Source organism: Lactuca virosa, chromosome 8 (genome assembly GCF_052849685.1).
Source record: "Lactuca virosa cultivar CGN04683 chromosome 8, Lactuca_virosa_CGN04683_v6, whole genome shotgun sequence".
Taxonomy (NCBI): Eukaryota; Viridiplantae; Streptophyta; class Magnoliopsida; order Asterales; family Asteraceae; genus Lactuca; species Lactuca virosa.
Genome location: NC_136433.1, coordinates 114,174,669 through 114,192,814, shown reverse-complemented (window position 1 = coordinate 114,192,814; position 18,146 = coordinate 114,174,669). Strand labels below are relative to the sequence as shown.

General features: G+C 36.1%; 1 protein-coding gene across 1 annotated transcript; it reads left to right on the top strand.

The window, feature by feature from the left end:
- The first annotated feature begins 13,953 nt into the window (after window positions 1-13,953).
- LOC145130737 (uncharacterized) lies at window positions 13,954-14,433 on the top strand. Its single transcript, XM_079065509.1, has one exon. It carries the CDS (start codon window positions 13,954-13,956, stop codon window positions 14,431-14,433), a length of 480 nt encoding a protein of 159 aa, XP_078921635.1.
- Window positions 14,434-18,146: the final 3,713 nt, after the last annotated feature.

Sequence of the window (18,146 nt, the reverse complement as noted above, 5' to 3'; positions counted from 1 at the left end):
GGGCATACCAGACTCGTACTGTGGGCTCGGAGGCAATCTAGGTGTGAGCTGTGGGCCGGAAGGCAATCCAGACTCACACTGTGGGCCCAAGGGTAATCCAGTCTGTAAAGTTGTGGACCCATTGCATTCTATTCAGTTTGTTATGTTATGATATTGCTGATATCGTTATGTGGACTGTATGTGTATCAGTATTTTGGGGGTAACTCACTAAGCTTCGTGCTTACGGTTTCAGTTTATTGTTTCAGGTGATTCAGATGACTTGGCAAGGCGAAGGCGTGACCGTACACATCCTCGTGTTTTGGACTTATGGTTTCTGGGATACTCTGATATTTAACTATTTTGAAAACACTTTGTAATAACTAATGGCCTTTGAATGTTTGAAAAAGTTTTAAATTGGCTTGATTTTTTATGGGTGTTACACTACACTACATGGTACTATCTTCATGGCTACTTGACTTTCGGATATGAGGTCCTCTGCTGGGTTTTGAGCATTCTAACACTCCTAAGTGTACATGCAACCCTAGAAAACCTTGGATCTATGTTTATCTAAAAATACATGCAAAATACTTTTTCCAAGGTTCATAATCCTATCTAGCATACATGAGGAACTTTAACATAAAAGATGGCTAAAATTACATACCTTGTAGTTGATTTGATTCCTTGAAAACCTTGAGAGCCTAGCACCCCAAGTGTGATGCCTCAAATGTCTCACACAACACCAAATGCACTTGGAATAAACTTTGAGAGAGAATGTCACACTTAGAAATCGGCTTGCCCTCTTGCAACTACTTATGTAGCCGATTTTGGTAGATAACATATCCTTTATATAGTGTGTTACAATTAGGGTTACACCATGTAAACCCTAATGTAACATGGCTCTTCATTTCCATGACCCATGGGTTTGTAACTCCCATGGAGCATCCATGGAGCATCCTATGGACCTTAGCCCAACTTGATATTCCATGGAGCCTTTAGCCCACTATACAAGTTATGGATGATTTACATAATCAACCCATATATTTAATTAGTCATCTTTTGATCACTTAATTAATACTAGATTAATTCTTGATCAATACTAATTAAATAATATTATTAATATACTAGAACTTATAATATACTAATAAACCATAAATGTTATTTCTCTCATTTTAGTTTATCCAAATGCATGATGCCATGCAACCCAAATGGACCATGCCGGGTCGGGTCAAGTACAACCCAGAAATAGTTATGAACTTAGACACCTAATCCAACAGTCTCCCGCTTATATGCAGTGGTCCTCTTGTAATGATTATGCACAAAGTCACAAAGACTTGTCAAGAGACACTACAGAGTATTCCAATGGAGATCAATTCCATGGAAACGAAGTCTCATATTCAGTGCTTTGAACATTCTTCTTGCAATAAGTTTCCTAATCTTACACAGATTTAATGAATAACTTCCACCTATGGGAATATTTCCATATTCCCTTTTGACTATTACTCTTGAACAAGAGTTGCCTCTTTTCAGAATATGTCAATATGGTCCTTCCACAATTAACATTATTCTTCCAACTGTCCCTGAGCAACCAATCTTTGGTAAACCTTAGATTGTCCTCGACAATTGCTTAATCAAATCAGTCATATCCAGTTCTACTACTTTCCCCTCTTAATTCTCTAGGCATTTTGGAAAACTTAGAACAGATGAATATTATAGCACATGCAACCGATCCTATATCCGAAGCATATGAGACACAATTCATAAAGACATGATACTAGATCAGTCTTTTGCTATAATATTTCTATTTCTATTTGCCAAGTTCTCATAATTCAAATTATGAAGAGGGATGCCATAATCATAATCGAATTTTAGAACGCAAATAATGGACCCATATATAGAATTTCCTTATGTCAAGCTATTCCAACATGAAATTCATATATATCCTTGACTAAAATGATTAAAACCTCAATCTAAGCTTTTAGAATTGACGTGAAGTATAATTTCCTCTCCCTTAATTATAGCAAAACAACTTTTCCCAATTGAAACCCTTTTGTTTTCTATAATTAACATTGCTAACTTGCAACACTTATCATAATTATCATGCTCCCACTAGCTTTGACATGTACTCAGACATCAGCTGGACTTCTAGAAAAACAATACTTTATTGACTTTCTTACCAAAGTTCAGATTTCTGATACTAGATTGCTTTGATAAGACTTTATCAATATCATACACCTTATCTAAGATAGCTCACAGGTGTGTCTAAACAATTTAAGAACTATGAAGAGGGATGTCGTAGTCATAGTCTCAATTGTTTAGATCTTTTCATTTGTCATAAGTCCATGTTAGTGTGCCGGTTAACCACGCATGCTCCACTAACGACTTTGAGACTGCACAGATCACAATTGCTATCTTACTTAAAATCTACTTGGTGGAAGTGTTTCGTCACCATCATTTTCATGAATCGGAGAGAAACCTTATGACCATTAGATTTTATGGTGTATGTGTTCTTATCCACGTGAATTTGTCAAAACCATAATCATAAGATAAGGTTAAAGACAAATTCAAACTCATATGGACTGAACTTATGCAATCTTAACTTCTTGCCACCTGGCAGTACAGGGCCTGCCATTGCTTCCAAGTAGTTATGCAACCAATTGAGAACTCTCAGAACTCCTATGAAAAGCCAAATTTAACTGGAATGGGCACAGAAGTAAGAGTATGTCAACACGATAGGTTATAAACCTCAAGTCGTGTACTAGTGATAAACTATAGGTTTCTTCTTCTTGATTAGATCTAAAGGCTTTTCCAAGATCTTTAAGACTCCCACTGTCCTCTTGACATATAAGACTCACTTGCCAAATATTCTAGAGATAGTGCAGATTCTTTATCAAGAGAAACACTTCGCACAATTGGCCTTAGTTGGTCTTTGTTTTATCCAAAACATCACAACTTACCAATTTCAAATGTACAAGAGTATGACACTTTTACTCTTACATTTGACAAGTGTTATAAACCTTTCTTTAAGATATGTCACTCAACTTACAGTCTTGGAGTATGACTCTAAGACTTGTTTTGGAACGAAGTATGGCTCATCTTCTTGATTCAATCATTTCAACAATTCTTGATTCCTCTTCTTAGCCATAGGAATGCACTAAGATGTCCTTAGAGGACCAATTGTGATATGATTTCTAAATCATTAAGATGATCACAAAACATGATACTAAAGTGCTTTCCCATCTTTTCAGATTTGAGAAACTTTTATCTTCCTGCCTAATTTGATTCTTCGTATTCGTTCTGCCATACATCGAATTTTTCCAATGCTGCAGAATTATACTTAAACTGTTAAGTATAACCATATTTACTCAACCTTAGTAAATCATGACGAATAGTCTTGACGATCTTTTGTGGTGGACCTTAGCAAGTGCACAAGACTGTGTACTGTATACCTTAGTCCTTCACTTGACTCACATATACATGTGATCAAGGAATTAGTCTTAATTTTCCAAAGATGAAAATTCTCAATCATCATACTATACAACTTGCATGATTCCAAGTTTCGATCCAAATGAAACTTGGTTGATGAGAATATTCCTTATTTGGTAAATTTGGACACCACCACAAATGATAGAATCAAATTCACATTTCCATTATTGCTAGAACTATACAAACATCAATTTTTTCATAAAATGTCATTGCAAGGAGGAAACAACTTTTCCCTTACAATGCAACTTGAAATGAAAACTATGCTATTACATATTTTTCTAGCAATCTATCATATCTCCTAAGTAGTAGCTCAAAAATCCGATCTTCAACCATGCGATAGAAATCCATCTTCGCGATCAGATTCAACATACTTTTACTTTAAGTTTTCCTTCCCTTTGCTTGATCCTGCCAAACATCAAAATGCAACTTAGTCACATTATGTAATAACAATCAGCAATTAGGAACTTAACATAGTTAGATAGTGGGCTTACCTGAACCAGAGTCAAACTTTTGATTCTTCTTTTCTTCCAAATCCTTCAGGTAGCTAGGGCAGTTTCGCTTCCAATTCCCTTTTCCTTCTCAATGAAAACATATAGACTCTTCGGGAATGGTACAACAGGCTATTCCAGACTTAATCTTTCTCTTTACCTTCCGGTCAACCGGGTTGACCAAGGCTGATCCCTTTCCATTGGGAAGAGAAAGTTTTTCTGGACTTCCAATGTTACCATTGTCCATGTCCATGGAAGTTTGAGAAGTAGATCTTCCACCCATAGTTGCTTGATTCTTGCGCCAAATCATTTCTGATTCAGCAGCAATCAGCAAATAAGAAAGATCTATTAGGGTCATGTCAAGATCTGTCATATAGTAATCTTTAATAAAATCACTATATGACTCAGGAAGTGATTGAAGAACCCAGTCAATAGCAAACTTCCTTGAAATAACAGCACCCAACATTCTCAACCTGTAAATGTGTGACTTCATTCTTAAGACATGAGTGCACACAGGTCTTCCATCTTTATGTTTCATTTCTACTAGAGCTTGAGTGACATTGAACCTTTCAAGTCTTCGGGCTTGTGGGTCAGGGAGAACAATTGGAGGAGGAGGAGGAAGAGAAGTATGATTTCCATGAGCCAAACTCAGGAAGTCATCTTCATAAAGAAAGCTTGTTCCGTTAGATTTGGGAAGATCATTGTTGTCTAAACCAGACATCTACAATGGGAGAAATTCAAGTTAGTTGATTAAAATCCTTAATATAACACCCAATTTGAAATATTAAGGCTAGGACCCAACACAATATTTTATAACTTGGAAGAGGGATGTTGTAATCCAAGCTATAGAATATTTGAAGATACGCGAATGGCGATTCACCAATTTCCACCATAGAACGAAATATAAACTATTAGGTTTTAATTGGTCTTTAGAAATTCCTAGATTCTTTTGAGATGCAATGAACTTTTCAAAGGCATGTTTCAATCTCGAGTGTGCCCTCCAAGTTTTGTGACTGGGATACCGAGGATCACAAAACGAGGTGTGAAGTAACCATGCAAATTACTTGGTACCCTTAATGTTTATCACTCAATCGATGTGCCGGTTAACCACACACGCTCCACCGACCTATGATAAACCTTAAGTCACCCTTTACCTACCTTGTTAAGTCCAGGTTAGTGTGCCGGTTAACCACACACGCTCCACTAACGACTTTGACAAAGTGTAAAGTCTAATTTCATGGAATAGCACCTTATTCACATTTTCCTAAAGTAACTAAGATTGGGAATTTAATAAAACATTTAGTTACTTTATAATAATCATTATACTTTTAATGAGAATTTTATAAGTCCTTGTCCTACCCGTTCGGCTAACGACCCTCCACCAGTCAAGGAAGCGGTGGGTGAGAGTGGACACCCATTAAGCTGCCATTTTATAGGCAACAACCTTATACCCCCTTATAGACCGGCTTCGTGAATGAGGCCTACTAATGGTAAGACGACTTGATCTTATACATATATATATATATATATATATTATTAACTTATAATATTATAAAGTATAAGGGTTGAATTTTAACTTTTTAAAATTCTAAGGGTTGGAACTGAAGTTTTTATGATGACTTTACATGTTCCAAAACTTGAGGGCAAGTTTTGTAACTTTACAAAACTCTTCAATTCATAACTTATGAGATTAATGGGTTTATTAAAGTGAGTGTCTCTTCATTTTTATGTAACCTATGTGATTTTAATGAACTTTAAAATATAAAGACTTTTGGTAATCCATAACTTGAGGACAAATTATGGATTCCATTAAAACACATAATGATCAAGAATTAAAACTAACAAGAAGTTACAAATAATTCCTATGATCATCTAATCTCATAAGAACATGAATATGAATATCAAAACTTCAAGAACACATAAAATCATGGAATTTTGATATTAACCATTGTAAATGGATTAGAACAACCATTACACCAACTAAAACAAGTTTTAAAACACCAAAACAGTTTAGGGTAATGTTTCTAGTCCATTTCCAGCAGCAAAAGTCGGAAATCTGCATCCTGGGGTTCCTACTCGTCGAGTGCAAGAACCTACTCGACGAGTAGGATGAGTTTATGCTTGGACTCGGCGAGTCCCCCCATGGACTCGGCGAGTTCCCTGTGCAGACAGCAAGAAATTCGACTTTTTTCACTATTTTGCATCAAGTATCAACAAACAAGCTTAGGCTCTGATACCACTGTTGGGTTTTGAGCATTCTAACACTCCTAAGTGTACATGCAACCCTAGAAAACCTTGGATCTATGTTTGTCTAAAAATACATGCAAAATACTTTTTCCAAGGTTCATAATCCTATCTAGCATACATGGGGAACTTTAACATAAAAGATGGCTAGAATTACATACCTTGTAGTTGATTTGATTCCTTGAAAACCTTGAGAGCCTAGCACCCCAAGTGTGATGCCTCAAATGTCTCACACAACACCAAATGCACTTGGAATAAACTTTGAGAGAGAATGTCACACTTAGAAATCGGCTTGCCCTCTTGCAACTACTTATGTAGCCGATTTTGGTAGATAACATATCCTTTATATAGTGTGTTACAATTAGGGTTACACCATGTAAACCCTAATGTAACATGGCTCTTCATTTCCATGACCCATGGGTTTGTAACTCCCATGGAGCATCCTATGGACCTTAGCCCAACTTGATAATCCATGGAGCCTTTAGCCCACTATACAAGTTATGGATGATTTACATAATCAACCCATATATTTAATTAGTCATCTTTTGATCACTTAATTAATGCTAGATTAATTCTTGATCAATACTAATTAAATAATATTATTAATATATTAGAACTTATAATATACTAATAAACCATAAGTGTTATTTCTCTCATTTTAGTTTATCCAAATGCATGATGCCATGCAACCCAAATGGACCATGTCGGGTCAGGTCAAGTACAACCCAGAAATAGTTATGAACTTAGACACCTAATCCAACATCCTCATCCTTGACTACTCACATTGTCAACTTCTTCGTCAAGGATTTTCTGAGATGCTTTTTGGCTTTGGAGGTGCATTCGCTCTTGCTGCTTCATTTTTCTTCGGGCAGTCCCTAGATAAATGCCCTCATTCCCTACATCCGTAACACACCCTCTTAGTAAATGTACACTCATCAACGTAATGCCTAGTCTCTCCACACTTGAAACAATTCACCTTCCTGCCATATTTTCCAGAGTGTTTATTTTTGCACTTCTCGCACCATTTTCCTTTACCTCCGCGTTTGTTAGACTTTGAGAACATGTTGCTCTTGTTTGACCTTGAAGACCCCTCAAATTTCCTCTTCTTGCCAACTTCAACCTTGTTGGTGGTCATATCGTTGATCATTTCTTCAATAGACTTAGCAACCCAGATGGTTGTCTCAAGATTAGGTGCCTGGCGTACTGGCACAGTAAGTTCGTCCTTACTTTGTTGAAGTAAACGCCTTGTCTCTTCCATCGGTTGATCCAAAATCATCCGCACCATTGCCTGTACCCCTGCCATCATGATTGGCTCAGGTGCAACTGCTACTTCTGGTGCTCTCTCAATCACTTGTGGCTCAGGCTGCGGGTTACCATTTCCAAATCCGCTTCGAGTGCTCACCATGTCGGTCTATACACCAAACGTTTATTTGTGATAGACGTATAAATCTCCTTATCACTCCGACAAGTTACATGCCAGTTCTAATACCGTAATCAAACGTTTAGAAACCTGTACACTTAAAATTTCCAGATCCGGTCGGCAACAGACCATAGATCCGATATCATCACAATTCATTTAGCACATAAAGCAATTTAGGCATCTTTCCTAAAATTAACTAGTGCTTGTGTCTAAAATGTGGTAGACACTCATCTCACAATCATTTCTTAGCATTCTAAGTTTAAGTCTAGAAATCCTACAAATTCCTAGTTCGCTTAAACTAATGCTCTGATACCAACTATGACATCCCCATTTTCACGGCTAGAAAAGACCGATTTGTTTATGCTTCATTTTTAAAATCAGAGTATACTTTTGAAGAAATGTGTTGCGGAATTTTGTTCCCAGAAAAAACATGATAAATATGTTATCAAAGCATTTCCGAAGAAATGTATTTTATTCTTTTTAAAACTTTGGGATGTCAACGTCAATACAGAAACATAAGCATAAACAGAACTTACATTCATTTACACTAGTGATCTACATCTCTTTAATCTCTCAGTGTAGTGTAGCTTTATATCGACACATGTGATACAAATAAACTGAGTGGGTCAGGTTGGGAAACCTGGTGAGTACATAGGGTTTTCAACACACAATAATAAAGTTATTATGTTTTATCATCAAACAATTAACCCAATTACCCATCCCCATTATCTTCTTTATTCCTTAAGGATCTACCATAAGAATCATCTATCACTCATTCCTAAGGATTTTCCTAAGGAATAGGCACGAAGTCCATCGTCGCCAGGGTTTATACAACAGACACTAAATCCATAGTTTCCAGGGTTCAGATCTGAAGAAGAAAGTTTAGATCTGAAAAGAAAAGGTTCAGATCTGAAAAGAAAAAGTTTGGATCTTCCATCCAGCACAGATCTCAAGTAAACAGATAATATATATACACATAACACGTAATTTATATAAAATACTTCATATCTATGTGTAAGATGAAAGTAACTATGCACTTACTTATTAGGGTGGTGATTCCAACTTGAACAACGCTTCGCTTCTTAAAAATATGATTTCCTTTGAGGAAACCGGGAGGTTTGCTTGAAAACCGGGCTCTGAGGGGGCAAAGTTTCCAAACCGCAGAGCGTTATGGGGCATGCGTCGGTCATCGGCTGGAGCTTCGTGGCTTATCTCAGACCGTATAAAAACTCAAACCGCAGAGCGTTCGGTCTTCGTACGCGAGGCGTACTCCGGTACGCTTGGCGTCCGAGGATACGTTGGGCGTACCCCTCGCATCCAGCTCGCAATTTTCCATCCCGACTTAAAAAATTCATAACTTTAGCTTACGAGCTCTGTTTTCGACATTCTTTATATCGACGCGTAGGCGGGACCGTACTATACAACTTTCGTTTAGACTCCGTTGGCTAATTTTGATTTTATTTTTAAAGTTATATTTTTAACAGGCCGGGACAGGAAAAGACCGTTAAAAATTCATAACTTCTTCATCCGACGTCTGTGGTCGTCTGTCTTTTTACCTTTGTGCTAGTAATAATGAGATCTTCAATTCTCATTTAGGTTGCGTTGGCCAAAAACCGCTCGATCTAAAATTCGAATTCCGAGCTGTGCACTGGTATGCCAAATCTTAGAAATATCATAATTTACTCATACGAAGTCAGATTTGGGCGTTCTTTTTATGCATGCCCTCGTTTTAATGAACACCACGACTTTCGTTTAGATCGCTAAGGCTAAAAGTCCTATATCGCAAATTCACTATTTACGTTTCACAGTGTCGTGTCGGTTCTGTCGCGAAACTTCGACAGGTCATAACTTCTTCGTTATAACTCGGATTTCGGCGTTCTTTATATCTCCGGAATCCTTGTAACGACCACTGAAAATTTGTTCATCGATATCGGGCTTATCTAACATTTTATTTTTGACGCTTATTTTCTTTCTTAATTTATTATATCATTATAAACAAGTGTATAATCACATAAAAGCACATAATTCACATAATATTCAAGTGATTCATCTTTATTACTTTAAAATAGGTTACAAAGGTTGACCTAGATTATTACATCACCGCATCAATGTTTAGCCTTGAAACACGGGCGTTACACTAATACTTTAGAAGTTGAAATCAAATATGATTGGATGAATGAGTTCACTGAAAAACTATGTTGATTTCTACCATTCGAGGTTCATATAGAAATATTTGTGACTTCGAGAGTATACTTAATCAAGCTAAGAGACTCTATGTCACGAAAGAACACCAATCATATTTTCCAAGACATTTAACTATACCTAGAGTAATGTCAAGTATGAAGATGATAGTATTCACATAATTCACACAAATTGAATTTTGTCGGACCCATTAATAAAGTCCTTCCTTTTAAGCTAAGTATGAATGGGAAAACTTCAACTATAGGACTTTATTATTCTAGAAATGAGATTTTGATTTTAATTTAATATTTGGATATTGGAACATTAAGACAACAACTATTATATATTGTTTTGATATATTGGGATATGATAATCACATCAATACTTGTTGTGTTCTATATTAACATGTATAATCCATGAATAATCTTATTATTCTAAAGGTTCATAGTCGGTTATAACTGTAGAATAAATTATGAATTAAGACTAATATGAATTGGATTGGTTGACTCTCACTAGATGAAAGTAGGCAAGTGGATGTAACCAAGTTTCATAAGTACTTGTCAGAGAACTGATATTGAACAAACCTACATTAAGATCAACTCATAGATCGTAGTTATGAGTGATACTTGATTAAAAGGTACTATCGTTGTATCCTTAACACCTAAGATACATAGTGGGGCTTGAGTGTATGGAGTGTTGTGCTTAGGTATGGTCAAATGGCGATCCTTAGTCGGGCATTTATAAAAGCCATTTTCAGGTATGGTGTGAACTATGCAAGATGCTTATGTAGTCAAGATGGGATTTGTTTCTCTTATGTGTTTAGAGCTAGACATCTAACACGCGTTACCCAAAGTTGAACATAATGAGTTCGATTGTGGTCCAAGTCTCATGTTCAACAGGATGTCCGTAACAAAGGGATAACTGATAAACTTACCTTATACATCAATTGAAGCTTTGAGCTTTTGAGAATTGTATGTTGATAGAATGACACTAAGTCATATATTATTAGGGGCAGTGAAATGTTTCTAGATGTTCACCACTGTCTATATTAATCTATGATAAGTCTTATGCAAGTGGGAGATTGAAAGATCTTTATGCCCAAGAGTCATTATAAAATGATATTGCTAGATAATATATGATCTTAAAGGGTCACACTAACAACTTTATCCAAATATATTATTTATAAGAATTTAATTCTTGATAAATAAATATAGTTCTAGTAATTAATTGGAAATTATTTATTTTTGGGAAAATAATATTATTTCAATATAAATATCATAATATATCATAAAATATGGTATGATTTATTAGGTCATGTACATCTTTTGGACTATAAAGACTTTTGTCTTTTAGCTAAAAGGGTAATGTTTTATATCTTATAAAAGACTTGAAGATTTTTTTTATAAAATCTTCTATTTTTCTTTATAAATAAATAAAAAAAACATGAGCTAACCATGGTGTAAGAGAATATGCTATTTTGATTATAATATTCAAGGGGACATGCTTTAGAAGCATGTCTTGAAAGTATTATTAAGATATAGGCTTTAGAGGAATGTTGCTTAAAGTGTTAAGACCTATGGGATAAAGATTTGGTTAAAAGCCTTAAGAAATGCCTTAATTAGATCATTCTAACTAGCAAACCCATGAAATTTTGCTCTTTCCCTTTATATATACTCTCTATCTTTTGTTTTCTTAAATGGTTAAGTCGTAAGAAGATGTTTGATACTTTACTAAGGTGGTGTTTGTTTTTTATAAAAAACTTCTTCTTACCACTTATTGCTGCGCGACACAGCACATGCGCATCACTTTTCCCGTCCTCTGCCCCATGCAACATTGGGCTTGGCTCTTCTTACCTCTTCCTAACATAATCTAAAAAAACGCCTAACCTAATTAAAAGAAAAAAAGAAGCGGACAACACAGTTCCATCGCCGCATCTGCTTTCGTTGCTTTCATTCTCAGGTTTCGTCAAATCGGACGTAGGAGACCTTCGTCCACCCCCCTTTGATCACCCTTCGCAGGTCTGCTGGTCGTCATCTTCAAGCTCTGTTTCGTTGCCGGCGTCTAGACGCAGGTAAGGGTTTTTTTTTCTTTCTGATTTCTGATATTGTCTTCATGCTTCTTGAAATCGGTTTTTGCTGAGTTGTTTAGAATATTTGTGGTAGAATGAATTATAAATGCAATTTTCTAATTTTTGCAATTTATGTTGATTTGTGATGTAGTTGTTCCTATAAGCTATTCATGTTGTATTTTTTGTTGAAATCAGAAAGTTATGCATAATTTGTGCTGATTTGTTATCAATGTTTCTTAAAATCTTTACTGAAATCAGAAACTTATATGAAAATTTATGCTTATTTGCTGATTTTATTGTATAATCTTTGCTTATATGGTTTTTTTTTCTGATTCATGTTGCATTGTTGTTGAAATGTCATCAATTTAAGTTATTATTATGTTGAAATATCATTTTATTTGTTGCTAAAGTATGCATTCAATTTTTTTTGTTATTAGCAATGGGAGATAAACATACATGGACCAATGAGCAAATAAAATTCTTATTGCATACTTGTATTGAAGAAGTACAAATTGTGGGTAGAAAAGGTTTGAGTTTGCACAAACATTCATGGAACAAGTTAGGAACAACCATTAAGGAAAAGTATGGCTTGGATTTGACTCAAAGACAATTAAAAACACACCTATGACAACCTTAAAGCCAAATACACAGGATGGTTATACTTGAAAAACAAAACTGGCAACCTTTACAATCCTGAAACAAATACTTTTAACTTAACAAATGAGGAGTGGGAGGACTTTAAAAAGGTATATATATATATATACACATATTTATATGTATTTTGTTAATATAGTTGGAAATTATTCTTATACTACTTTTGTTACATTTATTAGGTTTAGGGACATCCGAAAGCAACTTCTTTGAAAACTGTCCCATTGTTGTTTCCAGAGCTTTGTGCTGAACTCTTTGATGGAAATAGTGCCTCTGGTAATCTAAGTTATGCCACATCCCAAAAACCATCGGGACATGGATCATCTTCTTGCCATGTCGTACCACTACAACTTATGGACACCCCTTCTATTAACATACATGAGGATGATTACTTTTCCAATCATACTAGTGAGCATTTTACTTAGCCGCCACCTTCTGCTACTTCACCTTCTGTTGATTCACCTTCTGCTGCTTCACCTATTGGTAACCCCAACAAAAGGGCAAAACCCTCAACTCCTAGACCTCAAGCTCCTAGTGCTTCAACTTATACACCTTCTAGTGCCTCACCTAAAGCTTCTATTACTGCTGATGATTTAGCACTGGAGATGCAAAAAGCTCTACGACATCTGACTCAAGGGCCTACAATTCCTCAATGTTTAGAGAAGCTAGAGTTGTTCGAGTTAGGCCCAGTAGACCATCTACGATTTTCCGCTTATCACAGTTTTGGAGGGACAATGAATATAAGAGAGATGTGGGTAAATTTGACCAATGATCCACATATATTAAGAGGATGGATCGAGATGAATGCTACAAGTTTAGGAGTTTTAAAGGATGGAAAGATTGTCCGTTAAGTTTACATATTGGAGTTGTTTAGGTTTTAATTACATGTGTTGGAACTATGTGGTTATATTTTTTGGTTATTTGGTACTTGAATGTTATTTATGGTATTTGATACTTGAATTTTATGTTATTTGGTATTTGAAGTTTATGTTATTTGGTACTTGAGTTTTATGTTTTACTATTTGGTGCACTTGAATTATGTTATTATGTTATGTTATTTTGTATTTGATTTATGTTATTATATTATGTTATTTGGTACTTAAGTTTTATTTTATATTATTTAATACTTGAGTTGTATGTTTTTTTAATGTACTTGTGTTGATTAATAGGTTCCTAATGGATCACGACAAAAAGATACTTCTCATAATTCTAATGTACTTGTATGTCCGCTACTTTTGGAAGAGGGGTGTGAAACGAGTGTGGGACAACGATTCGAAAATGACGAGACATGAATTTACGTTAGAGTTACTTCACTGTAATCCTCTACAATGTGTCGAAGTACTACACATGTCTCGTGATTCATTTGTTCGACTATGTGCACATTTTAGAGTAAATTACGCGTTAAAGGATAGCAAAAATGTATCGGTTGAGGAAAATGAATGATCTTTTTTACAGATAAATATTATCTTTATGATGCCGCCTATGCAAACATTCGAGGTTTTATGGCACCGTATCGTAATGTGAGGTATTGGCTTGGAGATTTTTGTCGAATACATGCATTAACGAATAAAGAAAAATTTAACCATGCACACGCAAAACTTCGGAATGTCATTGAGCGTGCTTTTGGTGTCTTGAAAGCACGATTCCCTATATTGAAGAGGATGGTGCCATTCTTGTTGGTTACACAACAAAACATTACCCTTGCATGTTTCACGCTTCATAATTTTATAAGAAGAGAGGGACTACGCGATGAGTATTTTGCACAATATGATGAACCAAATGCCTCGGTTCGAAATAACAATGCAGTCGTTGATAATGATGAAGATGAGATTCCAACACATGGTACTGCAGCGGACCGTGAATATATGACCCGGTTACGGGATGAAATTGCCGAACAATTGATGCAAAATATGGATTGAGAATTATTAAAGTTTGGTTGTACGAATTTTATTTAAAAATGTTATTGTAAGACTAATTTGGTTGTATGAATTTTATTTCAATGTTTTAAGACTACAATTATTAAATTTAGAGTATTAAAAAACTATTTTCGGTTTATTAAATCACTTTATTTTAATTTTTTTAATATCTGCAGATATTAAAAAAACAAACACGCTTCTTATTACACTCTGCAGCCGTTTGGTCCACCTCTTCTGCTGCAGAGGGTTGCAGAGGTAGTCCGCAGACTTCCGACATTTTCGCTTCGAAAAAACAAACAACACCTAAAACTCTCCTTTAGAACAAAAACCTTGTTTTGTTCTTAAAGGCTTAAGAGTATCATTATTACAAGAAGAAAACTATCATCTTACCAAGTTGGCTAAATGTTGGTGGATACTTTTAGAGAGCTTCTTCCTTGGAGCTTAAAGTCATCTTCGTTAACTTCCTAATTGCCAAAAAGAACCAAAGTCTTCAAAGGTTGTTTCATTTTCTTCTTCTTAATGTTATTTAATATTTCTAATTCTTGCAAAATGATCTTTTGGTGGGAATGAAACTAGTTTTATTTTGTTCAAAATTAAAGTCTTTTTTTGTTATCTTTATGTTTATGAAACAATTTTTGAATAAAACCACAACAAAAAAAACAAGGGACGATGCAATAATACTTCAGACTTTATGTTAATGCACATGCATAAAAAGGACAATACAATAACAACCAATGCCAGTAGAAATCATTACATATAATAAGGATATAGAATCTTTCAAAAGTTGACATCCCAACATTTTTTTTACTACAAAAAAAAAGATGTCATTAAAGGTGATAGGTTTAGCCATGCACATTCATAAAAAGGATACTCCCCATGCACTCCCCATCTATCCTACGCATAACTTATCTGATGGTAACGGGTTTTTCTGCAATGCTCCCCTCTCCATTCTTTCCCATAATTTGGGTAGCCAATTTTTTCTTGATGATCATTTCACTCTTTTTCCTCCTCTTAACTTGTGGAATTCGTCCATTAACCCTCTCCAATGTCACTTGTGAAGTCCCAGTCTCCCTTATAACTTTTGTACCCCGACCTTCCATTCCAGTCCCACCTCCACCTTCCACTCCACATGCCACTTGTGAAGTACCACTCTCCATATTTTGACCCTATCATGCAAAGATTATATATTGTTATATAACACATAGTTATTAACGAATAAGAAATAAGAAACTGAAGTGGTAAATACCTTTGTTGTCTTAGTCCTCTTAACCCTTGTTGGTAACTTCTCTAGTCTTGGCCTATCAAAGGATGGACAAGTCTTCTTATTATCACCTTCCCCTTGGCACAAATTACATGATATTTTCTTACCCTTCTTTGACACTCTATGTTTTCCCACTTTTTCAATCATATCTATTACTCTTTTTGTTTTGGGCCTTCCAGGCATCCTTCCATTATTTTTTTGGGGGGGGGGGGGGGGGGGTAAAGGTGGAATGTATCTAGTTTCAGGCCATATATTGTTTCCATTCATGGGAAATTTTTTGTAATGGTAAATCTTCATATACATTTATCTACAAAAAAATTAGATCCATAAACTTCTCCACATCTCTATTAAGGTAGCTAATGGTAGACACAAAATGAACATACCGATAACTATTTAGTTGCCACATCCTGCATGATCATGTTCTTTATTCTAGATCAACATAATATGCCTCACTTCCTGACCTAGTATCAAACTAGTTGATTCCACTTGGCAATACCTCCAAAAACCTTTGATTAGTCTTTAACTCATTCAACCTCATCCTTATTTCACGAGCAACATTGTAACATCCCAAAATTATAAGGTAAAAATTTCATTTTTAATTCAACCAAAACATTAATTTTCTTTAAGTCAACATTCAACATTCTTTTTTTAAATATTAAAAAGTACTTTATAAGAAAATAGTTATCAGAGTACAATCCCAAAATCATTACAATGCAGAAACATGGGTGGATGTGCTGCGATCAAGTCGGGCCTTTCCCTTTCGAGCCGAAAATACATAAAACCATAACCATAAAAACCGTAAACATAAAGCTTAGTGAGTTCCCCAAAATACCACATACCACACATACCATTGAGCCTAGCCCTCACATTGGGCCCAACCAGCACATTGAGCCCAACCCACCATAATAGGCCTAGCCCGACCAAGCTAATGGGCCTAGCCCGATCATACAAATGCAAAAGTCACAATGACAGTTAGCACCTATATAACATACAATGGGCCTAGCCCCTCCTGATCCATGGGCCTAACCCAACATTCAAATGGGCCTTGACCGACATACAATGGGCCTAGCCCAACATACCATGCAAGAGTCACCAAGACAACTAGCATAACAAAAACTAGTGGGCCGGCATTGGTGCCTTCGACCCACGAGTACAGTGAGGAGACTCACCTCAATCCGCTGATAATCAAATAACTGCTCATGTCGCTGAACCGGATAACCTCGCACCAACTAACAATAAATACATTCTTAATCAATAGTTAACCCGATAACCCAAAATCGGATGCCCACTCCATAAACCAATCTCCTAAAGGGTAAAAGACCATTTTACCATTTTCCTACTTGTCCCAAAACCAAGGGCCAACCCAAAATGCACAAAAAGCCCAAAACCCAAAATGACAATCCAAAGCCCAATATGGCCCAACTTCCTAGTTGGGCCCAAAAACTGTCATAGAACCAATACCAAGAAAGCTCACAGCCTAACCATGGCCCAAAGCCAAAAGCCCAATGGCCCAACAACGCCCAAACCTCAAAAAGCCCAAAATGACAAGTTGGGGAGTACGCCCTGCGTACTCACCCTCGAAGCATAGAGTACAAGCGGCTGATGCACAAAACCTTCATTACGCTGAGCATACTTCCTACGTACGCCCAACGTACTCATCAAGGACCAAAAATGCATATTAGGTTCTTAATGGTTGAGACAATGACTTCTAAACTCATATATGACCCTAATGAGATGTCTTAACACGTAAAGTTCATAACTTTACTCCTTTGCATGGCTTAATGGGACCAAATCCTTAATAACATCCATAATAAACATCTAAACTCATGCATGGTCCAAAATAACTCATCAAGATGATATTTTTATAAACAAGGGACCTCCCAAAGGCCAAGATCCAACATTCTAAGCTCTTTGAGTAGCTCATACTCACAAGGATGACTCTAAGGACTAAAATGAACCCAAAATACTCCTTAAACTAGATCTAACACCTAGGTTCATTAAGATAGAAACTTTATACCTTCTAAATTTAGATCAAGATGCAAAAAGCTTGGATCCAAAAGCTTCAAGCAAACCCACACTTCTCCAAGAAGTTCATTCTTCTTCAATCAACACCAAAAAGCATGAAATACCACCAAAAGCTCAAAAACCACTCAAATGGGGGCTAGGATTTCGTTTCTAGGGTTTAGAGGGATGGAGGCTGAATGATAATAGGGTTTGGTGGTGAGTTAAGGAGCTTAAATAGGGTCCAGAACCCTAAATTAGGGTTTGGATCTGATTGGAGTACGTACTGCATACTTCTAGAACGCCCATTGTACTCCCTTAAGCCTCCGCGATCCATCTGCTTAGTATGCCCATCGTACACCAAAGTACGCCCCGCGTACTTGCCTTAACACTAGTACGCCATGCGTACACTTGTGTACGACCCGCGTACTCGGTTTAACCCTAAAACCACCAA